We start from the raw sequence: 26,655 nt of genomic DNA on the forward strand, positions 1-26,655 counted from the left end.
AGCTTGTTACAATAAACTTTGGAGCTGAAAAGTCTGATGCCACAGAACAGAACAGGCTTTTCACTCATATGTTTGTAAATGTGAATCACAGTACATAGTCGTAAGTAGTACAACTGGAATTAACATTGCTGTTTTTATTTTTCTATTGCATTTCAATGTAGCAAGACATTAAGGCAAAAGGCTATTTATTTCTGCTATAACATCAGCATTCAGCATTCTTCCTGCCAGTTAGGTTTATACGACATGTTTTCTACATTCTGTTTTTATCAGTTTGTAAGATCTGAACTAAAGTGTCCATTTCTAAGATGCAAAACAAACTTGACAGCTACATATAAAAACCGGTCAGTACAGAGGATTTAGTTACATCTCCTTATGCGGTGAGGTTGTAGTTTGACATTAATTCCCTTCTTAGATGAGCCTATGGCGGCTACGAAAAGTTTTTGAATTCATAATTTGTAGTTATACAAGTGATCATACACATTTCTGTTGTGGCAAGGTCGCAGATTAAAAATTACTTCCTCTTTTAACTGCGTTAGGGAACTTACAATAGCCATAAAACTCTTAAAAAGATGTAAGATTCTCTCTATGAAGACACTTTTGGCTTGTCTGTTTGAGGTCACTGTAATTAATAAAAAAAAAACAGCAGTAAACCCCCTTAATTTTCATACGATTGATCTTTATAATTGTTTTTGTATGTGCAACCAGATGATTAAAATTAAAGAAACGTAGAAGGTAAAATGTTTCGCTTAGCAGACCAGCAATATCACCTTTACACTGCACGTGAAGCAAAAGCTCAGTCTGAAGAATGTCATCAAAGCGATGGCACTGTTAAATAAGCTTTTTTTTTATTTACAAGGCAAACTACACATACAATACAGTTACAGGCTGCTCTGGGGAAAAAGCCAGCCTCACGGCAGTTCTCAACACACACCATCACAGCAAAAACCTCCTGAGATCAAAGGAAAATCAATGACAATTGTCAAAAACACGCTCAGAATCTACACCCACGTATACAAAAATAAAAGTACACGGACTGAACCCAACTGATAAAGATGACAAGCTTTTCCCTTGGAGTATAAGTTGCATTTAGACTCTATATCTACAGTCAGTCCAAATTAGTGAAGTGCAGTTTGAACTTCTTAAGAATGGTTTATATTGTTTGTTGCACTCTGATGCAAAACAAAAGATAATACTACAGCGACCAAGTTGAACACTGCATGTAATAATACCATTAGGCCTTTAATCCAGCTAATACTCTGTTAAGTAGTATTATAGTGTCTGACTACAGATAATCAAATCCTTAAGATTTTCAAATACTTTGATATATTTATTTCGACTATGAAGTAAATGTGCACTCTCAGACTTTATATTCATCTGTATTTTCCACAATAAAGAGTCTAGATACTACAGTTTGCAGGTTGCTGTGTGTATGGGGAAGATCATCATGACCAAGGTTTGCTCTACGGGCAGGTACAGTCAGTTGTTGTAAACTAGAGGCTCTTCTGGGGTAGCACAACATTACAGGACAGGATAGAAATCCACTGTATAGAACACACAGCCTATGAAGTTCAGTCATGCACGATAATGATTCAAGTTCTATACATTACAGTTCTATCCAGCAGGTCCCAAACAGTAATAATAACTAGCACAATATAAATCCCTCAGTTTGGCAGCTGAGACACGACGACATGAGAGCGGCTGAACGATGTCCAGGAAAAAGAGGCTTTAACGGCACAGTATAAGTCCTTCATCCATAGGAGTCCGTAAGAGGGTTAAAGTCACTGACTGTTGAGATCTGCTACAAGGTGTGCGTGTGTGTGCGTGTGTGTGTGTGTGTGTGTGTGTGTGTGTGTGTGTGTGTGTGTGTGTGTGTGTGTGTGTGTGTGTGTGTGTGTGTGTGTGTGTGTGTGTGCGTGTGTGTGTGTGTGTGTGTGCTAACGTCACAGAGAAGGCGATGGCGGTGGAGGTTTCTGCGCTTATGTCCGCCGCGGCTCCAGCCTGTAGGAGAGCTGCGTCAGCGCCCTCTGGTTGTCGATCACACACAGATTCCTAACGTAACCCCGCACCTCCGCCTGGTTCTTGTTTGGTTGGCATATATCAGGATCTAACACGAAAAAAAAAAAACGTTCGATCAAACGCGGCTGTTTTTACAGCCAGCAGCGGAAAAGGACGAAAGTACACTCAAGCATACTTACTGAATGGTTGGCTTCTGCAGTGCCTCACTTGTCGAATGGTGTTTGCAATGATACGCTGTTGGAACAAGAATAAACCAAGATAAAACCAGGATAAAAAAAAAATCACATTGGGGCTTCCTCTCAGCACTCAAACTTACCATTTTCTCAAAATTCACCATGTTATCAATGAATGTCTTGTTGCCTTCATGTGTAAATGTCATATCTGTAAAAAAGAATAAATGAAGATATTACCCATCACTTTTATTCCAATTACCTAATAAGCTGGAGTAACTGTAGAAAACACAGAAAAGAAGTGAACTCCACACAGAGAGGACTGAACTATGTCAGTCTATAATGCTGACCATAACAACACATAACTTTCCCCGTAAAATAAATAGTCTATCTTTAATGATGCAAGCTGTGACTTCACATTGAACTGTACCTTTGAGGAGGAGTGGCATGAAGGGGATGATCGGTGGTTCCAGTTTGGTGACAGTGAGCCGGTAGGACCGGTGGTTTCTTGATGGGTCCTATTCCAAAGAAAGATAATGGAAATTGTTTTTATATATTTACATGTATTTCACAAAAACGATTTTTAACTCCATTCGGTTGGCTTTACCAACGTGTAAGTGAAACTGAGACTCACCATCATGTTCTCAAACTCGGCATAAAACTTCTTGAACTTGGTGGGGAGTTTCTGCCAGAAAACACACAGCCGACAGACATGATTGATGCATTTTAGTAACAAGAGAACAAGAAAAGCTGAATCTGTCTCGGGATTGACTATTTTTATGGTGGGCCGTACCTCCCATGTCTGACTCAGTCTACTGACTGCAGGGTTGCTCATCCCCATGATGATGGCAAAGAAGGAGTTCAAATTCTTGAATTCTCGACAGCTGCGGACAAACGTTTAAGTCCACCAAAGTGGACAGGATTAAGGCTTGGTTTGCGTTGTAATCTGAAAAACCTCCTCATATGGCGAGGCGTGTCACTTTCGGCAGCCGGCCCTACTCACTGCGCAGCTATCTTGATGAACTTCTTGAGGAGCTGGACTCGCTTGCTGAGCTGTGCACAGAGGCAGACTTCGGTGACCACCCACAGCTGAACCTGGTTGAACCTCCTCAGGAACAAGTCCAGATTAGCCGTGGTGCGTCGGAAGCTCTGCCGGCCGAACGTGTGGTAGAGCAGCTCGTGCTGCGGGAGGACGCAAAGAAAACAAGCGTATTTGAAGGTGGTCCACTGAACGCAACCTGCAACACCGCGTCGGTCAAGCACCAACCCTGCAGAGCTTTTGTAGTAATAATACATTTCACTTGTATAGCATTAACATTGCTAAGCAGGACTTTTGAAGAGTTTTCAACTTTTAACTGAGACATTAAAATGTACCAAAGCTGACACTATTATGAAAGTCATGCTGCGGTCCCTTCCAGTAGCAAAACCTGACACGGAGGAACAAAATACCTCATGTACACAGCTGAAGAGCTCCCAGTCAAACATGGTCATTTGATAGGCCAGATCCTTTGAGCTCATCAGTTCAAAAGTTGACATGGAGCCTGCAGACGGGCCTTCCTGGTCTGGAAGGGGAGTCTAAGCACACAGAAAAATTTTTTTTTCTAGAAAACATGTGCACAAACTAAACAAGAGTACCAGCTTCATGATGAAAACAAAAGATTTCCACAGTTCATGTGAACTCAAATTAAGTGCACACATGAAATGCAAGTGTCTCACCAGGCTGCTCAGCTGATCTCGAGGACAAGCAAATAACCGTCCATTGATGCTCAAAGTTGAAAACGCCGACACATCATTGGGTTTCATGATTAGTTTTTCTGCGACAAAAACAGGGCCAGTGATTGAAACACCCCCATGCAGGGACATAGGCAGTATCATTTCAAAGAAACACAACAAAATGACCACTGAATATGACATATGAATATCATTGCTTTCCCTTTTATATTTTGTTTTCTTACCTCCAGCAGAGTTGAGGTGAACCAGCAGGAGCTCGTCGCCACTACCAAGTTTGTCAGTCAGAGCACCGGTCACCTCTTTTCCCGTCGCCACCACAGCGATCCTGATTGTATTGTAGGTGCGATCACTGCAGTAAACCTTCAACAAGACTGCGAAAACAAGCAACGATTATTTAAAAGAAAGCTATATAGGGCATATGAATATGAGAGATGTTGACACAAAACTGCAGATTGTGATCTGTGTAGATTTTTAAATCAGTTACTGGTTTTGTCTAGATGAGCCTGTCCTGTAGCAATTTTACAACCATGTCCTGATGTTTGTTTTCCAGTCTCAATATTGCTTCAATTCAAGTTCCATCCCACGCTATGCATCCCATACACTATAAATGCCCTTTGCCCGGTACTAAACACCACAATTCTCACAGTGGTGGCACCTTGCATGGCGGCTGTCACCATGCGCATGTGAATTGGTCAATTGTGTAAAAGCAATTCAATAATGCTGAAGCAGCAAGAACGTTGCGTATAAGTGAAACCGATTATCATATTTAATAGTCACACGGCCATTTTTCAAATATGAAAGAAAAAAAAAGAGAGACACAACTTACTGTCATCTTGATTTTTGATGGGCTGTTTCTTCTGCAACCTCTCCTCCCCATTGCTGAACTGTCGTATTAGAGTCTTCTGTTGGAAAACGTGACAGCATCCCCATCACTATGCAGCTAATATTTGTATTGTACACATTAAGCATCATGAAATGTCAGCATGAACGTCACTATGTTTTACCTTTTTCATGGACTTTGCCTCTTCTGAACTGCAAAATATCAATAAGCATTCATGAAATGTGGCTTTTATATGAAGAAACACTATAAAGGTTTTACAGTGTGAAAACTGGTAAACGTACTGTAATTTGACCACCTTCTCCAGGTCAGGAACCAAGTCCTTCAAAGCTCTCAGGATCCGGGAATCATTGGATAAACTTCCGTAGAGTTCCTGAAGAGACAGTCAGTAGAACGCAGTCAGACTGTGCAGAGAAACAATGCGAGTTGATTTAATTCATTCCAATGCATTTCTGTTCACCTCCAGGAAGGAGATCGCGGCAGGCTCCTCCTGCAGCAGGTATGTGTGTGTGTTTGCCCACCGCAGGGCCAGAATGAGGGCCCGCCTTTTGCTGTTGAGTGCGTACTCCAACCTCTCCTGTTCAGAGCCCGGTGGAGATGCCGCATGATAGGTGCAAAAGAGGGGTAAAGGAAAATACAGACACATATTTCATGTTCATGACGCAATCTGTCGACTGTTGGCCTGATGCTCATCTTTATCTTTGTGCCATCTGTATTTGGGAGACAGTGGCAAGCATTGTCATGATCAGCCAAAAAAGTAAATAGCTGTGCTGCGCTAAGCAGGAGACTCTGCCACACTTACACCACAATAGCTAATATAATGAGAAGACACTCATGCATCTGTGAGTACTTGCGATTACAACTTGTTACTGAGATGTGAACACGACACAGAGCTGCTCATTACAGCGGGATGGTCAACTGCTGCTTGAGCTGCTTCCGCAAGCAGAACTGTTTAGCTTTGCAGTCTGAGTTGACGTCAGTAACACAGCCATAGCATGTGGCAATCAGTCTGCAGTGGGGTTATATAACCAAACATAACAACAAAACAGAAACAAAGGTTTTAAACATATGTTTTGTAATATCAGATTATTGGAAGGAAATGGTTTCCACGAAAGCAAAGAGCAGGAGGGGGAACCAAGTAAAAAAAAAAAAAAGGATATTGTGCCATGAGAAGAGGGCACAGCTGGCTGTTGGGCATGAAGACACAGTGCATGAGGACAAAATCATCCACGGCTGGGTCTAACAGGGAGGGAAAACAGACAGACAGCCAGGAGTCAGTGAGTGCACAGAAAATTCTGAGGGGCACAAGAATCAAAACTTTAACTAAAACATGTATACATTCATTTTTCTTTCTTTTCATTTCAGGACATTCAAAATATGTGAATTATCTCTGGTGTGGTGGTTTGCACTCTTGCCTCACAGCTAGAAAGTCCCCAGTTTGAGTCTGTCTGGAGTTCTTCCTCTGTGTGAGTGGGTTTTCTCCTAGTTCATTGTTTTTTTTTCCACAGTCCAAAAAGTGTGTTGTTCTGTGATGAACTAACAACCCGGACTGTCCCCTGTGTTCTCCTATGGTCAGCTCACATCAGCTCCAGCACCAGTAACGTTTTCACGTGAAAAATGCTAAATTAAGTATTTCTTCACAAATGTCACTGCATGTCATCATGTTTAAATATTTCTATAATAGAAAGGCAAAGAGGAAAATCATTTGCACCCTGTAATAACATGTGATCATATCCAGAAATAGATTTATTTTTTTAAATGAAGGTAATAGTGGCTTTGAGGGTTGTTATTTAACGTACTGTATATGAGATTTTACCTGGTTCACTGTGGTGTATGTCCATTCTCATAGTTTCCAGGAAATGCTCGAGAATCTTCTCTGGTGTTCCTGATATCACAGTGTATCTGCAATACATAAAGTGTGGCAATCAAAACACACCGATACCGCATGTGCACGTTTCTGTGTAAGTATATGAAGATATTGGTAATAAATGTGCCCAAGATAAACAAACACATACTTGATGCTTCCTAGGGTCGTGGCTCGAGGACTCTTTTCTAACACCAGCACAGGTTGATCATGCTCTTTCAAACGCACCGTGTTGGCTTCCACATCCTAAAACCAAAAACGGGGAAAAACAATCGGCAACCACAAAACTTTTTAAGTGCAATACATCTCGTCTGTCAGAAGAGGGAGACAAACATCACAGTCCGGCAGCATCAGACCCCCCATGTAGTGATCAAAATTAGAGCACAAGCTACAAACCACCAGATTTCAAGGTCACTGGTTTATCCAATCTGAGATTATGATAACTAAAAGAGCAGCTTTTTAAATCATAGTTCTCTAGATACATATGATGTAAAGCCCTATATAAACATGTTAATCATATATTTAAGAAAAGAACATAGATTAAAATTAGAAGACAGGTTTAGATACCTCCCAGGAATTGGTGTCAGATTGACAGCCACACTACAGTTCTACTGACTCTGCAAGATAATGAGCTCTATTAAAGTGGCTGAGACCCTTATCAAAGACCATAGAAAATCTGTCTCCTAAGAATGCTGGTCATCCACCAAGAGATCATTCAGGAATTCCGAATTCAGGAAATCTTAATGCGCAATTAGTGCAACACTGCACCTGAAATTGGGAAGGATCTGATTCATCATACAGTTTCTTGAAATTGATCAGCTTTTATTTATTTGGGGCTGACGGGAAACATAATGATGTTTTCTACTGCAGACTTTGGAACTTTTATGCAGTTGCATGGCAGTGTGAGTGTTAATGTTTATCAGAACCTTCTTGAACAGCATTTTTTTAGGCAGTGTCCTGATTTAAACACAATACAAAAATCTTCTGTGGCTGAATGCATTTGAAAACAGACAACAGACACCGTCGTCAGCCCACCCTGAGTATCCTGTTGAAGTCTTCCTTATCCACGCGAAGGAAGTGACAGTTGTCCTCTCGTAGGACGATGGAGGCGGCGCGAGGTGAATCTGTAACCAAGGCCAGCTTTCCAAAGTCATCGCCCTCGTGAAGCGTGCACACCACACCCTGAGACACATGCACACACGCATCAGTGCACATGTAGACACACACGTGTCAACAAGCAAACAAGTTCGGACCAAAACACAGTAAGTCATCGAAAGCCTTGAGAAAAGTGAGAAAGAAGAAAAAACAACGTTCAGGATGGCGATGAATCATGTGTGTGCCTGCCGTGTACATCTGGTGTGCATCAGTACATGTGGTCAATGTGTGTGCGTGCGTGCAGTGTGTGTGTCCCTGTACAGCAGCTGCGTGGTGTGAATATGTCCATGTGTATAAGCCCTTAAGCCTTTTAATCATTGTGGTGAGTCATGATGAACTGAGCTGAGACTGCCAAACTCCACTGCTGGTGTTTCCCAGTCCCACAGGGCACAAACTGCTGGTCTGCTCCAAACACACACGTTACACTACCCACACCAATCCTTTACACACACATGAAATATCATCAAATGAAGCAGAAAACTAGAACAATAAAACTGAAATGTGTAGGTGGAAGGATGAATGCATGGCAGCACAATCACACACCTTGCCATAGATAACCACGTTAACAGAACCCTTCTGGATAATGTACCAAGATGTGCCCTCCTCTCCTTGGTTGAACACTGAAAGATAAGAAAAACAAACACACATTAGCCCTGCAGTCATGACTGACACCAGCGTTCAATTTAATGGAGGATTATCAAACTGAGGCGTGACACCCCGAAGGCGAAGAGTCAAAGAAGGAGCTGTGATTTCATAGAATCGTAACACATCAAATCAACACACAAAGACATGAGACGGTTATTTTTAGATCCAGTGTGGCTTGTACTCCCCAAGGCCGTCATTGTCTCCAGTGTCCATCACAAATCAGTGAACATAAGTATCTAGAAATTCAGGCCCTCATCCTCACTTCAGAACGTGCCTGCAAACGTTTTGGTTTCATGTTGTCTGCCGCAATTCTCTGATTGGCCTGTTCATGTGGAGGAGCGGCTGACGGATCGTTTGCTTCACTTTTAATGGTGTTAATTTGGCAGATGTTAACAGTCACTGACAAGACTGCAATTTTGCTCTATGAGTTAGATCCCCCAGTGCCTTTGAGTTACAGCAGCTGCAGTTTAACACATCAGATATAATTATGCACCAAAAAGACAAAACTCAAAATCAACAACGATCTGTGTTTCCTCTATCTGATGGAAGGACACATATTATCTTTACCTACTGGACTCTATTGAACACTCTACAATCCAAGCAACTTACAACATATGAATACTCACAGACAGTTCCAGCTTTTGCATGTGACTCGAAAATCAAAACGCTTGCCAGTTCCCTCTTCACCTGCAAAAAACAAAATGTACAGTTTCCAAACTCAGCCCCTTATGAATTCAGCTACACTGCACAAAACACATCAGCACATAAAGCTGCAGAGATCGGGGCTTTGGTAGGTAACTTTAAAAATAACACTATTTCTTATAATGAACTGTATATTTACATTATCTGACATCATTTTGTGCCTAAAGGTTATATTTAGAGATTTTTTAGAGTTAGCATTTTTACATTGTACCATTTGTGCTCAGATTAGCAGCACTAAAACTTAATGCAAAGAATTTAAAACAACCTGAAACTTGTAAGGTTGTGGCTATTTTCGGCACTTTTGTCAGCAATAGGTACAAATGCAGCTGCATGTAATTACTGCACATGTAAAGGAGGAAAAACCAGGAGCAACAATAGCCATTTTGGAGATGGTATAGACCTCTCCAACACAAACAACTTTCATTACTTGTCTTAGGGAGACTTTAACAAGTGCTTCTGGCTTAATGACAAACGTCTAGGTGACCTGCACTGTCACTTTAAAGGAGACGAACATCGGCTGACTCACAGTGTTAGAGAGGTGAGCTAAGGCCTTAATGTGAAGCAGCTCATCATAGATGATCTCGAGGTCATCCCCCGTCCTCTGACCAGGCCTGGAGACACACAGAGGTTAGTCAGAATGAAATCACCATGAGCATAAACAACATAAGCAATGCTCTATACTAAAAGTAGATTTGAAGTCACATCAGAGTCTAAATGCAAAGTGATACAAGTGATTAAGTGTCACTTCAGCCGTGTGTGGATTATTGATTTTTTTTTTATTCACGATTTTCTGAGGATCATTCGCAGCAGTGCATCAGGGCCAATCTGAGCAAGAAAGAGGATGGTCTCAGGCAGCTCCTCCTCGCTCTCCCTCTTCTCCTCCTCGCTCGGTAACGGCGTGTCCTCCTCCTCGTCGTCAAGAAAGCGGTAGAACAGGTACTTGTCCTGAAAACCCAGCTCCTGATCCACTGAACAGCAGAAAAACACACATGGTCAAAAGCACACGCAGCTAAACACACACATGCTGTTGTCATTTGTTAGAGCATTATATCAGACACCTGCTTTACACCGGCTGAACTTATAGAAATCTTACATTATACAGTGTGTACAAGTGGATGAATGTGTATATTTTGTATACATGGATATGTATATTTACATCCGTGTTTCTATATGCATATACTGTATGTATGTGTAAACATGTTCATGTTATGTTGTCCTTTTTTAGTTTCAGATGTACGCAACAACATAGATTGAAGCACATATCTATGTTCTCCACTTAATGTAATAAGAAAAACAAACATCTGACTGATAATAGGAACAGATAACTTTAAGAAAGAGATGAAAATGCATCAAAATCTGTCATTCATTTCACACTTTGGGACTCCCATAACTAAGCAAAAAGACAAGCTCTTTGTTTTGAGTCTGAGACCAACCACCCACATATAAACAAAGTTTAGACTACAAATTATGCTTCAGGGTGTTTTTAATAAGAATTTTTGAACAGTACAGTTACATACGAAACAAAGTGTAAGTCAGTAAATTCCCCAATTCCGCATCTTTCTTTGATCTGAACTGAATTTTACCTTGTCAAATGCGGCAAATTCATGATGAATAGGTTCAAATTTATACAAGTTCTTGTCAGATGCTTGACAATGTTGTTATCAAGCCATTAAAAAGATTTAAATTGCCGCATTTCTAATGGATGGTAATAAGAAAAGAAAATGCAGATCTTTATAAACACAAGATTATATCAGATGTTTTATTTTGACAGTGGTGATATATCAGTGAACAGTTCTTAATGTGAAGGCATGAGGGCATGACAACATCACATGAGGTCTTCAAAGTTTCAAAAAACCCACTTCAGGTCCATCCGTGCATGATTTTTTGATTTTTTGATTGATGATATTGTGACTATTTTCTATTTATTTTAGTGGTAAAACAACAAAAAGCACATCCTGAGAATGTTTACATTTAACCAAATCTTTCGGAAAACCTAAATTTAATAGATAAATAGATAAACTCACCTGCATGGTTTTGATGCTAATACTAGTTTTTCCAACAGTAAGATAGCCAACCGTCACTGCTGCCATCTGCTGTTCACTTTCTGTGTTACATTATGTCCTTGTGCTCCTCTTAGTGGGACAATTAGGAACAGCAGTTGTTTGATTGACAATCACAGTTTTATTCATGTCTTGTTTACTTGTTTCATTGGGTAGTTTTATACTTTTCAAGATCTTTTTAGGGGCCGGCATAAGCCCGCCGGCCGCATGTTTAAAAACCCCGAGCCTTACAACTTTATTTCTGCATCTATAATGAATTTTCTTGTTGAAGCACAGAAACATAATGCAACTAAACTCAATAATGTAAAGATCAAGTTTTACTCACCGTGATTTAGCACTCCTTCTTCTAGCAGTGCCTGCCACATCCCCACAGCATGGGAGCGGGTGAGTACACAGGCACTCTGCAGCACCAACCAGTCCACCAGCTCTGTGCCTACACAGCACTGTCTGCAACAACACGTGTGCACACGTTTGTTAGATATTAAATGCAAATTAATGCAGCCCCAGTGGGCTTTGGTATTTTTTTAGCATCATCACTAAGTCCACAGATAATTTCCTCAGGGGCTTTGAATGCTCATAAATTTGCACAAATACACACAGCTGTGAGTAAGGAATAAACAGTCTACCTTACCTGTATGTTTTGAGGTGGTATTTCCTGTCTCGAATCATGTGAGGGGCTCTGGACAGGATTGCATTGCGGAGGACCTTCCCGGCTCTCTGCAGCTTCTCTGAGGGAATCTACAAAGCACAGAAATATCACACTGGGAAACCTCAATGCAATAATCAAAGTTAAATTAAATTAAAAAAATGAATAACTTTGACTAAGAAATTCCATCTTCAACCTACTCATTTTCAATATATGTTATAAAACAAAAACACAAAAAGTACATTCAAGTAATGACAAACAGGTCTGCATATTTATATGAAAGCTATGCAGACACACCTCAAATATATATAGTAATACTGTAAATAAAACTATAAAATCAATTTAAAAAAAGAGAATAAACAATGTATTGTACATGTAACACAATCACACGCACACACAAAGATAAAATGTATGTGTTTAGGTAACCGTGGTGAAAGAGTAAAATGTTAAAGGAGCATAATATAACAAAACCAGTAAGAAAGTCAGAAAGAAGAAAACAAAACAGAATAAGAAATAAATCAGAAAAAAGACTAAAGCAGTGGATCATCTGTCTCCTCTACTGTTACACCAACTCTTCCATCTCTGAATCATGAATCTTCTCTTCTTACCAGGCGCCTCCATCTTCTACATCCTCTGTCTATAGTGTCCACTGTCTCTGCTCAGCACATTCCCAGTCTCAGACTGAAATCTGCAGCTTTGTAACCAAACTACTCAACCATAGCCGTCCCTCTGACTTGTTCATAATCACTTCCATCTGGGTCACTCTCAGTGAAAATCCACCTCCAGCTAAGCCTTCTGTCCTTTAAACAGGACTCCTGTCTTCAAACCACGAAGCCACAAATTCATAAAATAGAAAGTAAAAGGAGTTTTGGGTTTCCTTTTAAACATATCTACAGTAGCTAGATTCCTCTGGGAGGCTGTTCCAGTGGAGCGTAATGGCTGAGTACAACTAAACATCTTTGCTGTGCTTTTGGGGGAATAAAAAAACTAACTAAAAGCATCTGAAGCTAGTCTGGTGTAGGATCATGTAGTGCAGGGATCAAACAGAGAGTTCATTCCAGGTTGCAGGATGACCTTGTAAAGTGTAAAATAACAAGGAAAAACTTAGATTTTTCAACAAAAGTCACAGCCGTTTGTAATTTATCCACTGAGGGTTGCACTGTTTCAGTGAGAGTAAAGGGCATCACAATATTGCAATATCAGTGATGCTGCTTAGAAAATGAGCTATTTTATTGTTGGTGGTAAGACCTGACTGTGAGGATGAGTTTGTAAAAACGTACATGCTAAAGGCTGTAGGGATTCTGTTTAGTGAAACGACAGGTTTCGTGGCAGATTTGGATTGAAAGACATTTCAGGTTGGCCATAATAGATTTTTTTTCGTCATTTCCTGGAAATGATTCTAAACTTAAAATGATAGCAATACATCCAGAATATTTTCACATTTCTTTTTTTTCCAGTGTGAAGACATACTGGAAATACTCTGTTGTCTTCTTACTGAATTTGTATTTGTAATAAACATATAGATCAAAATAAAAATTCAAATTGAAGGCATATGTCGATGCATATTCTTATTCGTCCTGGTCGGAGACGTCTTAAAGCAACGTGAATCAGGTCAGCTGGACTTCATTGGTCTCAGATTAGCCCTGACCCGCTGGAGCTCCTTGGTCCAAGTCCAGTTGACCCGATTCAATTCGCTTTGAGATGTAAAGTAAAGCTGTGTCCATGGCATGATGTTGTTAAAGCTCGTACGACCGAATGCATCACAAACCCAGCATTCAAATGAGTGAGACCACACTAGAACACATGGTGCACACGGGCAGACATGTCACTTCGAGACCACACCTGCATCTGGGGGAAAAGACAGATGTGTACATGGACACAGCTGCTGTTGCAAACAACAAAGGAAGCCGTGTTAATTGGGCAGATGGGATCTTTCTTCTGTGTGCATGCATTAGCCAGCATTAGCATAACTACAGAGCATCACAGCTGTGAGTCATCGCTGGCCTCGGCTCTGAAGAGGCACACACCTTCATATCCATTTAGGCATTCAGGTTCATTCACAGACATGAAAGAATGCGGCACAAGAACATAGTAAACCAGTCCGGGGTATGACATAATCGAGTCGTGTTCGTGTGTTTCAGTTTCAAACAAAGGAGGCATGTTTGAAAACATCAAACAAAAAATACGATTCGGACAATATAGGCCCAAACTTTAACCTGCAGGCGGCCTTTACCTTGTTGTGAGCTTTGTTTGCAGAGTCTGAGTTCATGTTGTCTTTGTCTGTGAGTCCTAAGGAGGAACAACTGTCATCAGGGTGGGTCGTTTGAATTTTAAAGAGCAGTCAAGTATCTTCACATGCGACAACAAAAAAAATTAAAAAAAATTAAAAACAATCCATGTAGCTTGCAGGTCAAAACATGAACAAATACTGTACTTAATAAATACTACTAGAGGAATAATCATTTTTGTGTGCCCCTTAAATATAAGTTATTTGTGCCCTTATGCTTCAGATTTAAACTAAACTAAGATAAGCTAAGATAAACTTTATTGATCTGACACTGGGGAAATTTAAATGTCACAGCAGCTCAAGCAGCCTAGAGAAAAGTGGGTGAATGTAGGTACAATACTACCAGAATATAAAAAAGTATGCATCAACATTACAAATGTAGAATATGAAATGCACATTTTGTTTATGCATATGAAAAATCGATAGCTATACAGAAAACTTCTTATGTGGGTATTGATAGTTGCTTCTATTGCACATCATAAAGTAGGTTTTTGTACAACAATAGTAGCTGCCTGAATAACTCCATCAGCAAATGCTGCGACTTTTTCCATTCTTTGTGTATTTGTGCGTTTACTCACTGTCATTGTTGGATCCACTTTCCATAGCTCCATAAGGAGGGGCCAACAGTCCAGCCAGGCTCTGACGATACTTCTGCAAGGCGAATATGACAGCAGCCATCAGTCCTGAAAACATTTACACCTCTCCTGTCATGATATATTATTTATAAATCACTGTCATCATTAAATCATCAAAAACCCTCAGCTGTTTCCTCTGGCGCGCACACTCAGTTTTTGCACACAAACACTGTAAGTGTTCCTCAAAACAAAGCCCTTTGTACAACCAAGATCATTGACATGCAGAACGACTAACATTTAATGATAGAAACACGCACGCAAACACATCAGCAGTACCTTCCCACGAGTGTCCAGAAGCTGTCGGAAAAATTGGACGGCGTTTGTGTAAAAAAAAAAAACACTGAGAACAATATTAAGCTTGAATGTGCCACAGCTCCTTCGTAGGGTCATTATTAAGCAACCCGTGCACTCTGAAGACACACACACACACACACACACACACACACACACACACACACACACACACACACACACACACACACACACACACACACACACACACACACACACAGAGTAACTGACAGGGAAACAGAGAGAGCATCTGTTTGACCTAAAGACACAAACGCCTATCACTGTTTCCACCTCTCACACAAGCAACCAGACAAATAATCAACAACACAATATTAAAGACAAACTACAAAGCCCGTTCCAGGGAGATTCCGGTTTCATTTTGTGAAAATACAATAGAAATAAACACGGGCAAACCTCACAGAGTCACAGTGTCCAGCCCACATGGACTCTGGAGAATACACAAGATGACAGTGGAGGAGTCAGACTCACCTGAGGTAACACACTCAGCTTCCTGACGCTGGAGGAACCAAAAACCTCTGAGAGCTGCCCTCTGCTCCTTTACAACTCACACACGCCAGCGGATAGCATCCTGCACAAAACAAGCTGCTCTCTTCCTTTTCTTTTTGCCTTCTCTCTCTCTCTCGCTCTCTCTCTCTCTCTCTCTCTCTCTCTCTCTTGTCCACACACACACAGTCCCCCCAGTGTCCGTCTCCGTCTCTCACTCGCCCTCTCTCGCCTCAACCGAGCCAAGTACCAAACCACTTTCTATCACAGGTTACCACGGTGATCCGAGTCCCTGTACTGCTAAAGCTACTCCAGTGGGGGAAGAAGGGGAGGGAGCAATGGACGAGGGGAAGACAGGAGTAGTGGGGAAGGAGGCGAGAAAGAGGCTGGCAAAAGAAACACAACCAACAGAAGAGAGAGGAAGTGAGAATTGTAGAGCAGGTGAAAAGAGACAGAAGAGTAAATAGGGACAGAGAAATAAAGTAAGAAAGACTCACAATACCAGGCCACCACAGATGAGGCCAGCAAATCATCCAACACATATACTATGTGCTTCTATATAGGTGCCAGAAGCTGCTTTACATTCGCATCCTGCTCATTCTTCTCAGTTTTCTATTGGCATTAAACATTTCTTTCATCTTGTCTTCAAACACACGAGTGCATTCATCCTGTAGCTTTCTCGTCGTCGCCACACACAGACACACGCTCACAAATCAGTCTGCTGACACACATATGAAACACAGAGACCCTTTCTCACTCCGAGCAGCAGGATAAGACTTGAGCCTCAGGCCATGCTTTCCGCTTTGTGTTTACAGTCTGAATATAGACGGATGGGAGGGAGACAGAGTGCACTTAGTTAACTAACAAACAAACACACTACAAGCTCAATAATAACACAGTGCACATGCTGTAATCAATTCTTAGTCTATCCTAATCTCCCATACATCCCCGTGGCACATAATAGTGAAATCTCCGTTCATTAAAATGAATATCTGTGCACCCATTGCTTTTACCAAGTAAGCCTATTAATTATGCAGCAATATGATGAATACATGGTTTGCATGTTCTCCCTATGCATGTATTTGTTCTCTCCAGGTAAGTTTCTACTCGGTAAGTTTGGCCTTTTTTTCTGTTTATTCCAAATTAATAATTGGAAATGTATGACAATCACATCCTACATCATACTTTACACACTCTCAATTCTCTTTGGAATCCCTAAATATTCCTTCTTTTTTTTTTTTTCTTTTTTTTTTTTACAAATAATTGATTAACAGTACGGTTAATACAATTTTGGTGAGAAATTTAAGACATTTTGGGAATTTTTATGCTCGAAATGGTGAAATGTTTGTAGTTTGGTAAGTTCATATTTGCTATGAATACCACACGTGTTTGTTTATGAACACTTTCAAGTTTAGAAGTCTTGAAATATCTTTAAATTACACTGAGAGATTGAAATATACAAGTACTTTAATGAGTGCCCGATATGGCTTTAAATGCCCTTCGGTATCCATGTGGGTCTGTTTGACTGTCTCTCCATATTCGTAGGTGACTTATAGAGAGAAGACCTTCCTTCATTTGTCATGTACACAGCAGTAAGACTTGTTTTCTGTATTTAACCTTTCCAAAAGTAACAGTGGGCAACCACTATGCTATGTTCAGGGAGTGTTGGGGGGGTTTTCTTCGCTCAAAGGCCCACAGAAGCACTAACCAATCAGTAAGAAGTTTGCGTCACGTATTTGTAGGCCAGTGCTTTTCAGTGTCTTATGTCGTAGCTCTCGATTTCTTTAAATGCTAAATATTGTCGCATCGGAATGAACACTTTTAACAACATGAACAAGAGAATACAGTTATTCTGTAATAATGTCAAGTGAAGAAAAAGCATTAACCACACCAAATAAACTGCATGAACGATACTGACGCCAGTGAACGGATCCACTGCTCGGACAGGACTTCCTCTTTGAGTGGGACTGGCTGAATTGGAGGCAGTAACATCAACAAGGAGGCAGTCGCCACAACGACAGATCACCAGGCAGACGCAAGTGTCCTAAAGATGTCATGTTGATGTTACTTCTACAAAGATTTCTATTCACTGTAATTTTTTATAGCGTGGAAAACAGTGGTTGACTGTATCTGTGATTTCCAAATATAGAACAGGAATTATTCAGTGTAACGCCATGCCTCTACTAAAGTTGATATTTTAGGGTCTGAATCAGAAATATTCCTGCATTAAAACGGCGTATCACATCACTGATAGAACCATGTTTAGAAAATGTGTGTTTGAAGTATTAGACTGACCAGTCAGAACAGATTTTGTTTTTGACAATACGTAACAGAAATGCGCTGTAATTTATCGGAGATTAGTTTGCAGAACTTTTGGTGTGATGACTGTCTAACATGAACAATGTGAAATGGTCCCTGACACATAAAATCATATTGCAATCTGTAAATACAGTTTCTTTCAATAACTATAATTCATACAACAGTTCCCACAGAAGACTCAATATGGACGTGTCTATCTATTAGTTATTAGTTATTAGTTATTTGTTCAATTATTATTTTCAACATAACAGTACTGGGCCATTTCACAACTGTTTAAAATATTCTGATTGACACCAATAACAGCCGGTTCTGGTGTGTGAGCATAGCTCGCCTGACAAGGATGTTATATTCGTTGGCTGAATTTTGATTAAAATGCACAAATAAATGTCAAGATGTTCAATAACAGTGATGAAGAAACATGCTGAAAATGTTTTTTTGTGGTTGACCGACTGGTCGCTCCTGGTGCACGTGCAAGAGCTCCCCCTATTGCTCTTATCTCCATCAACTGTCCACTTCTCACAACAATACGCCCACGATCCCGATCTCTGCAATTCCAGTCATCACCACAATCCGGCACAACACGGGATCCAACAATAACATAAACAACATCACAAAACACAAACCTACGCAGATCATCGCATTCAAGCTCTTGCCAGCAAGACTTTTATCATAAACAATCGGAAAGTTGTGTTTAAGGAAACAAACTCGACTGCCTGTTTTTAATTGAAACTTGGCTTGGCACTGATGTTCCAACTCTTCTCACAGAGGCTTCCCCCACAAAATGTTAACTTTCTATTTTCAGTTAGGGGACAGAAAAACGGTGCCGGCACTGCCTCAATTACTCTCTTTTTAAAAAAGGACATTTCTTTGGGTAGTTTCGCCGCCTTTGTTTTTAGCAGCCCTCACATTTTATACGTCACATTTTATCAGTGAATTTTCAGAGTTGTTATCTATCGTTCACGTCAAATACAATAACATTTTGATAACTGGTGATTTTAATTTACATATTGATTTACACTCGACTTGGTCATCTCCTATGGCCTTGACCACTGGTGTGTCCTCTGTTGTTGACCTGGCTGTGTCCGACCATCTCTGTTAACGTCACTAGTTTTAATCAACGGGAGGCCCCGGTGAGAACGGTGAGAAAACGCTGTCTTACTTCTGAAGTGGCTGCAAATTTTACAAAAATTTTTACAGTGGCCTCCTCCTGAAATTTTATCTGCTTCCTGTGATTTTATTGTAAATAATTTCAACAGTAAATTGACATCAAGCCTTGATTCAGTGGCTCCACTAAGAAAAAACCCCCATAAAAAACAAACCTCTGCCTCCGTGGAGTAGCGGGGAAACTTGAAGATTGAAGAGGCAATCTAAAACTAAATTAACTATTCATTATCAAATCCTCTGTGAACAACTCAAAATCTACAATCATAAAATCAAACAATCAAGAACCTCCCACTTCAAAACTGATCTCAGACCATAACCCCCTCCAGTTCTTTTATCCACCATTGGCCTTTTAATTAATACTGATCTTAATAAGTCCTCCAGGATTTTAATGGACACTTTATGTGAGGACTTTGCAGACCATTTCAGAAATAGAATTGATGCTATAAGAGCTTGTCTTCAAAAGCAACAGTTCAGATGCGTTAAAAATGACCTGTTGCGACCTGTTACTCTGTACATATGGGTGTTTCCCCTGCTGCTTTTAAAACGAACGCTCAGAAACTTTCTGTTCTGGTGCTACTGGATCTTACCGCGGCCTTTGATGCAGTGGATCACTACATCTTGTTAAATAGACTTCGAATCCGGGTAGGACTCTCCGGCACTGTTCTTAACTGGTTCGCCTCCTATTTCATCAATTTTTTGTAAGTATGGATACTTGCTCCTCCAAAAACCATAAAATTAACTGTGGAGTTCCCCAAGGATCCATTTTAGGTCCAATACATTTTAATCTTTATATGTTTCTGCTTGGGGATGTCATCACTAGACATGGTATCAGCTTTCACAGCTATGCTGATGATACGCAGCTGTACATTGCTATGTCTCCTGATTGACACAGGGCCATTAAACGCCCTTTTTAACTGCATTTTAGATTTAAAATCATGGACGGCAGACAACTTCTTCCAACTCAACAAGAACAAAACTAAGGTTTTAGTTGAATGCCAGAGAAAGAAGCGTTTACCATCATTGCAGGATTGGAAAATCTTGCACTGTGTTAAAAAACCTGGGCGTTCTCTTTGACTCTGAGCTGGATTGCATTCCCCATATTAAGAATATAACAAAAACGTGATTTTATCACTTGAAGAACATATCCAGAGTCCTCCGGTTCTCTCTCTGGCCAGCACGGAGGTGCTGATACATGCTTTTATCTCCAGTTTATATTACTGTAATGCCATGCTTTCTGGCCTTCCCAAGAAAAGTACCAGCAGCCTTCAGCTCCTCAGAGTGCTGACGAAGACCAGAAGATGGGAGCACATGTTTACACCCGTTTTAAAATCACTGCATTGGCTCCCCTTGCATTTCAGGATTGATATTAACAATTATATTTGTGTTTTTAAATGTCTTAATGGTCTTGGCCCTTCTTATCTTTCTGAATTGCTTTTACAATATGAGCCCTTGCGGTCCCTGATGTCCTCTGGCGCCGGCCCAATAAGGGTTCCTCGTGTCAGGACCAGGACCTAAGGTGAGGCTTCGTTCTGTCACTACAGCCCACATTTGTGGAACGGCTTGTTGGAGGGCCTCAGGGCCGCAGAGACTGTTGGTGTTTTTAAAGCGGGCTCAAGGGGCAATAAATTTTTTGGTTTTATTTCTAATGTCTTTTTAAGCATGTAAAGCAGTTTGTGCTAGAAAACTGTATCAAAAGTGGTATACTAATAAAGTTTCATTAGATCTTTTCTTCTTCTTAATTTTAGAAGTTAAGCAAACAATGACATCTATGATCGTCTCTATGAGATTGCCCCTATTCAGATGTTATGTCTCACTGCCTGTACAAACCTCATGATATATGTTGCCCTTCACAGTCTGCTCTGAAATAACAGCAGATATCATTAACATACACACCGCGATGTCTTTCTAATACATGCACTGGAAATAGTTTTCTGTTGAATCACCTGAGGTGTGTATCTGGTAGGAGGAACAAAAGGCAAAAAAGGACAGCCCTCTTGTGGTTAAAATTACAATTACAACAGAGGGTTGTAGTCACAGAGGAGAAGCGACACTACAGAGTTCATGCTGAATCATCAGGTGCCAGCTCATATTACATGCGTTTTTGTGTTTTCATAAAGCAATCTCACCTCCCATAGGGTCTTGAACTCCCTCTGTTCGATTCGCAGCAGCTCGCTGGTCTCTCTGCTGACAATGGTGGCATGTCGCGGTGTGTTGTCCAAGATGGACTCTCCGAAGGCCGTGCCGATCCCCAGCGTGCAGATAGCGACTGCATCCTGCAGACAGACATGGTTTATTCCTTGAAAGCAGTTCTATGGCAGATGAGTGATGGTCAGCGATAACGTCCGTGTGTCCTCACAGTTCATTGAACTCTAAACCATCAGTTTATAAAGCAGAGGCTGCGGCGAACATGTTGAGGATTTCCCCTCTGACCTTTGACAGACATTGAGAGCAGACAGAATAATATGTGATAATTAATGCTAATGTATTCAAAAGTGATGTACTGGTGAGTGTGGTCTTGTGAAAAGAGAAAAATTCCCTGGTACTGGGCATAATTGGACAGACTAGAGGGAGAACACACACACACACACACACACACACACACACACACACACACACACACACACACACACACACACACACACACACACACACACACACACACACACACACATTATGGAAACCTTTTCCTCTGCCCCAATGTGACATTTCAAATATAGCCACAGAAACTAGGCCACCAATGGCACTTTAGGGCTACATACATGAAAAGGACGTTTCACAATAGAGGAGCTTCTTATCTCTGTCTTTCACTAGAGACAAATCCTCCCTCCCTCTTCTCCCACGTCATTCTTCTCCCCTATACGTATACTATAACCCCCTTTCCACACTCACTTAAGAGGGATGAAGTGTAGCTGGAAAATATTATTCTCAGTGGACCTGTTTTCTGTGCCATGGCAGCTTTGCTCTGGGATATTTAAATAGCGAGACATGAGCTAACATACTAGAACAATGTCAGCATCGGGGAAAGTCGTCAGCTTTTTAACATACGACGTCAAACACGGACAGAGGGGTTTACAAGAGAAATACCACAAGGTCGGAAAAGGAAAAATGTCAACCAGGGTGGGAGAAATTCTGATTTAAATCTCAATTTAATAATCCAGTGGGTTGAATGATACACAAACAAAAACACAAATGCGCAACTCGATCTACACTGAAGAATATGAATGCAGCCCACGTCTGACTTCATGACTGGACTCTTACCAGGTGGTTGGCGGTTTCTGACACTTTGACATCCAGGGAGCCAGAAAGGACAGCATACCAGCTGGTGCCTATGTCTCCCTGTCGAAACACTGCATACAGGAAAATGCATTAAACAGAATAACTAACTTTCCAGTCAGGAGTTACGGGGCACATCAAAGCAGGGGGTCCAAGTCCCCGTACTGGGTGCCAGACGGGGAGCAGAAGTTTTGTCTGCTCTGAAGTTGTCTACGTTACATTTAATGTGTCAAAAGAAACCAGAATAAGACACTTTGTAAATTCTACAGCAGAAAAAAGCAATAGGAAGATGCCTATTGCTTTTAAATCAGTCAGTGTGTGTGTGTGTGTGTGTGTGTGTGTGTGTGTGTGTGTGTGTGTGTGTGTGTGTGTGTGTGTGTGTGTGTGTGTGTGTGTGTGTGTGTGTGTGTGTGTGTGTGTGTGTGTGTGTGTCCATACGTGTGATGCCTTTTTCCAGGCATTCGTAGAAGGCACAGGCACAGATCTGCAGTAAGAGCGGAGGCGGAAACCTCTGGAAAGCTTTCACCTCCCTCAGCCTGGTCAGAATAATGTCCACATCCTCTCCAGAGCGCTCCGAAGGCCTGGGTAAAGAGAACGACTTAGCATTAAACAGGAATGTGTGTAAATGGTTCGCATAAAACATTTCCTGCAAGACTTAAACATTTACATTATTTATCCGTTTCAAAAGTTTCTCTCTGCATGAAGGGAAGGAAATCGATTAAAATCAACAGTAACGTCAAAGAACTGATGTGGTGCAGCTGATTCATTTGAGAGAGTGTGTATAAGCATGCTGGCTCCATTGTCCTGTTTTAGCAATAATAGTGGAGGGCTGCAGGCTCGGCTTCTTTTGGCTCAGGCCCCCCCACCGGGCACTGATGTAAGATCTCATTTGTCCTAAAGCTCGTTCTAATACGCTTAAATCTGAGCACACACACAAACCAAGTCATTCTTGGACATTTACACAAATGCACAGACAGGAGAACACACAGAAGTTTGATCTGGAGCTTAAACACTCTGCTCTGCGCGAGCGGGAAAAAAAAAACTACAGAGCTGAAACGCCTCAGAGACAGACACACTGCAGTTAGCGTCATTCATTCACTTATTTTCTCTTTGCTGTGACTCATCCTTGCACGTGTATGTGTGTTCATACAGAATAGCTAATGCACCGGGGTTCCTTCCTTCCCCTCTCCTCCTTCAGCTCCTTCCTCTTCCCTTCGCTTCAAGCTCTCGCCTCTTTGTCCTCCTATCAACAGTTCTTTCATCTCCATCTTTCCCTCTCAAGATTTGCCTCTTTTTCTTGAAGACTGACTTTTTTTCTTTACGATATCCATTTTCTCCTCTCCATTACTGGCATGGATTTGCTCTATCCATTAAATCCCACAACTCACATAGTGCCCCCTATCCACGGTCTCATTATCTATATTATTTCTACTTTCCAAGCTCAAAGGCAGCAATGACTCCCCTTTTACTCGCATGCACATGTACACACAGGATTAAACAAAGATATAGTTGTGTCCCAAAGCAGTGGATTGTGTCTGGGCTTGGGACAATAGTTAGTAATAAACACAGGCTGCAGCTCAAGGGCTACATCGCACAACACATCTTTCAGTCCCACCACATCTGCCACGAGCTCACAGCAATTTCTCTTTTCCTTCCGCTTTTTTGTCTCTGACTCATCCTTCCATCACCCACCTACTGCGTGCATACTGGCCTTTGGGTTTTCAACAGAGCGGCATATCCCCGAGGAGCCTGGGTTAATGGTTCAGACAGGTGGACTCCCACACACTTCGATCTAAAGAGACAAGGAGGTTGACTCTACTGGGTTTAATGGGTAATACCGACATCACCCTTCACCTATTGGTTTGCAGCAAAACTGTTAGGATCTGTCAGTCATAATCCCTCTGGTTAAATCCCGACTCTTCCCTGTTTTAACAGCCCTGTGTTTGCTCGCTCGCTGCATGTCCAGAGGAATCTGCGTCCCACGTTGGTCTGAGACGAATGTGACCTGAGAGTTGTTCACCTTGTATCACGCTCCCTTCTGATCTCTCTTTATGCTCTGCCTTGACTTCTCCTTCCTCAGCCTTTTCCCTCCACTGCTCATGTCAGCAAAGATCTCAGCTTTCAGCCACAAATATATGGCAAGGAACACACACACACACACACACACACACACACACACACACACACACACACACACACACACACACACACACACACACAACAAACACACACGGGATTTACAAATCTACCAGCATGACACACGGAAGAGAAAATCGACAGATACCAGAGGGTTTTTCAGATTGTCTTAGGAAACATCCATCTGGAAGAATTCCCTGTTATCAGACAAATAAATCATAAGTTAATCTGTGGCAGCCAATCAAAATGTCAGACAACCACTAAACAAACAGCCTCCTGAGTTGGCAGATTAATAATTCACTGTGAGAGAGATTCTTGAATTGTGTGTATGACACAAATTTGACACCCATCACAACATCCTGCGATCTTGTTATAAACAACGAATATTTATCAGAATGCACAGAGCTCATTTTATTTATAATTCCACTCATTGATTTTACTTATTGAAGAGGTGAACTCAAAACAAATGAAGTTTTGTTCCTACTTAGACTTGCTCAAGTGTGAAGTGTATTCCTATGCATAAAACCTAAAGATGACAAGTCCTCTATATGCGTCGACTGGCCCATCTTTGACTCGCTCCAGTAAACACAATCAAACATATCAGATCCTATCACTAGCTATGGATTCCTTTGGACAGATGTATTATATACAGTAATAGACACAGCCACATCTCAACCTTATTTGGCTTTCATTCTGTCCCCACCTCTGTCTCTTCACTTGCTCACATCAACAGTCACTGCAGTTCAGCGCTCCCAAACACACACACACATGCACAAGCACGCGCACACTGCTGGATATTGATTGAATAAGAGGTGGATAGCTTAAGAGCACTGAGTGCTTCACAGTAAGATGCTGTCCAGTCTGTTCACTCTTTATTGACACCCACATGCTGGTGCATATTGGTCGAATTTAAGTGTACACAAGTCACATCAAACACATTCTCTTCAAATTTTGGAGCAAGAAAATGTCCAAGTTTAGCAGTTCAGGCAGGATGAGGGCAAGGATTCCATTGATTGATTTGATGTTTGCAAACTCTTGTGTAATGCAAAGTTATTTAATAGTGTTAATTACATTTCCCCTTAACTGGCTGTAGAAATTGCTTTCATTTCCTCACTAATTATCCTGCACAGTTAATATACTGATCTGCACACGTTGGCCTACGTTGATGACAGATTTAAGTGTATTTAGTCCATGCATCCTGTCTTATTCCAGGTGAAGATGAGGAGACAAGATGGTAGCTTCAGGTTGCCAATGGTAACATGAGGATGTGTCACAGAGGTGTGTGTGTACAGTATGTGTGGGTGTGTGAGCTGTGGGGTGCATACATTATATTAATATATAAATCACAGTTTGAAGTATGATCCACTGCAATTCATGCATAGCATGTTCATTCAGTTAAAGACCCATCCTTTGGATACTATGCTTTTGCACAATATGCTTAAGGATGGGAGTTTTCACTGGAGAATGAATGGGATTGTATTCAGCTTTTTGTAGTCAGATGAGACAAATGCAGCCAGGCCAGCAGCACATATATAGAATTATACAAAAATAAAAAAAATAAATAATGACCTGCCACTGACGTCTATTTGGAGTAAAACACTAACACAGGCACCGCGGTTGTATTTTAAAAATGTATGGTTGTGTGAGTTAAGCCGTCAGACATAAACCATGTGCGTCTCCTCTGCCCATGCAGTGAACCTCGAAGCCACCAACGCCTTTCTGACCGACAAACAACATAGATTTTTTTTTTTTTTTTTTTTTTTTTTTTTTTAAACCCACTAGGGTGTGTATTGTTATGCACTGCAGCATTTACAATGACCAGATAGTGAGGATATCTCAGGCGGCTCTGTTATGCAGGAACAGGTTATTTTTATTCTGCACACTCACACATGCACACGCAGCAGCGATCTTTTTAATCACGTTGACGCGGATGAATGAATGAAACTGGATAAAAAATAAATAAATAAATCAAAACCGACGTGGTCATCGTGGTGAGGAGGGGCTGCATCATGTGCATTGGCACGGCGTGGTTTCTCTTCACCCACCTTTTATCCAGACAGCAGATCCACTCCGCAGAGGGAGCCAGGTTAGGGGACGTCTGCACCGCGACCATCTTTCCCCCGGCAGCTCCTCTTCTCCTCCTCCGTGGTGTCTGTCGGTGCTACCGGAGGAGGCTTTCCGGTTGTCGGTGGTCGTTAATGATAGTGCGCTCCGGCTGC

General features: G+C 41.3%; 1 protein-coding gene across 1 annotated transcript; it reads right to left on the reverse strand.

Moving 5' to 3' along the window:
- Window positions 1–823: 823 nt before the first annotated feature.
- LOC308117745 (rap guanine nucleotide exchange factor 4-like) lies at window positions 824–26,655 on the reverse strand. Its single transcript, XM_080476828.1, has 30 exons — window positions 26,482–26,655; window positions 22,739–22,881; window positions 22,286–22,374; window positions 21,154–21,300; window positions 14,693–14,765; window positions 14,061–14,116; window positions 11,813–11,919; window positions 11,507–11,628; window positions 9,906–10,089; window positions 9,648–9,732; window positions 9,046–9,106; window positions 8,318–8,394; window positions 7,655–7,801; window positions 6,771–6,865; window positions 6,572–6,657; window positions 5,916–5,994; window positions 5,216–5,366; window positions 5,040–5,128; window positions 4,922–4,949; window positions 4,744–4,819; window positions 4,142–4,288; window positions 3,903–4,000; window positions 3,636–3,761; window positions 3,190–3,368; window positions 2,980–3,070; window positions 2,821–2,871; window positions 2,617–2,704; window positions 2,333–2,397; window positions 2,196–2,250; window positions 824–2,104 (listed from the first exon to the last, which is right to left on the reverse strand). The coding sequence occupies exons 1-30, from the start codon at window positions 26,547–26,549 to the stop codon at window positions 1,977–1,979; spliced, it is 2,991 nt and encodes a 996-aa protein (XP_080332954.1). The 5' UTR covers window positions 26,550–26,655; the 3' UTR covers window positions 824–1,976.

The sequence above is a fragment of the Lipophrys pholis genome, assembly GCF_963383615.2.
Source record: "Lipophrys pholis genome assembly, chromosome: 1".
Lineage (NCBI taxonomy): Eukaryota > Metazoa > Chordata > Actinopteri > Blenniiformes > Blenniidae > Lipophrys > Lipophrys pholis.